This window comes from Myotis brandtii, unplaced genomic scaffold (genome assembly GCF_000412655.1).
Source record: "Myotis brandtii unplaced genomic scaffold, ASM41265v1 scaffold454, whole genome shotgun sequence".
NCBI lineage: Eukaryota > Metazoa > Chordata > Mammalia > Chiroptera > Vespertilionidae > Myotis > Myotis brandtii.
Window position 1 is genome coordinate 919,349 of NW_005367354.1, and position 640 is coordinate 919,988.

At 57.2% G+C, this 640-nt stretch overlaps 1 protein-coding gene across 1 annotated transcript in view; it reads right to left on the reverse strand.

The window, feature by feature from the left end:
- Positions 1-131, reverse strand: part of MRPL33 (mitochondrial ribosomal protein L33) — a 9,470-nt gene extending 9,339 nt beyond the window's left edge. The window contains exon 1 of the mRNA XM_005874838.2: positions 43-131. Coding sequence (XP_005874900.1) covers positions 43-64 — 22 coding nt within the window. The 5' untranslated portion in view covers positions 65-131. The remainder of the gene's footprint in view (positions 1-42) is intronic.
- Positions 132-640: the final 509 nt, after the last annotated feature.

Genomic DNA, 640 nt, shown 5'->3' on the forward strand with positions numbered 1-640 from the left:
GCAGGCCTGGCCGCCGCCGCCGCGTTCTCCGGCCCCACTTACAGGAGACAGCCGACAGCAACATGGTGACGGCACCACCACAGCCTCCTTCCGCGGCCCAAGGTCCCTCAGCAAACTACTTCCGGGGCACAGGCCTGTTCCGGAAGAGGAGGTCTAAAGTGGCCCGCAGCCACGCCCCTCCGATGTAAACCTGGGGTCGGACCTGCTTCCACCTGTGCACTGTACTTGCCAGGTGTTTTGTGTTTGTGGTGAGGGGGGTTGGCGTCCCCTTCCTTCTAATGGGGGCTTTGTTAGCGTTCAGGGCTGGCACGCCAGGCCCTGGCTCACTCCTTCTGGGTCAGAGTTAGGCGCTTTCCAGGCAGCTGCTCCCTGAAGTACAGTTGGCATGAGAGGCCTCTGTGTAGACATGGCTGCTGGGGGTGTGTGTGTGTGTGTGTGTGTGTGTGTCTTTCTTTCTGCTAGGAACATGAATTCTAGTCTTCGTTCTGCTCCTTGGAAACTCATTTCAACTCTTTAGACCTCAGTTTCATGCTCAGTGTGGGCATTGGGCCAGTAGTTCTCATCCCTGAGGGGGCATCACTTACCTGTGGTCTTTTAAGAGACCCAGATGCCAGGGATGAGGCTGAGAGCCCATAAAATA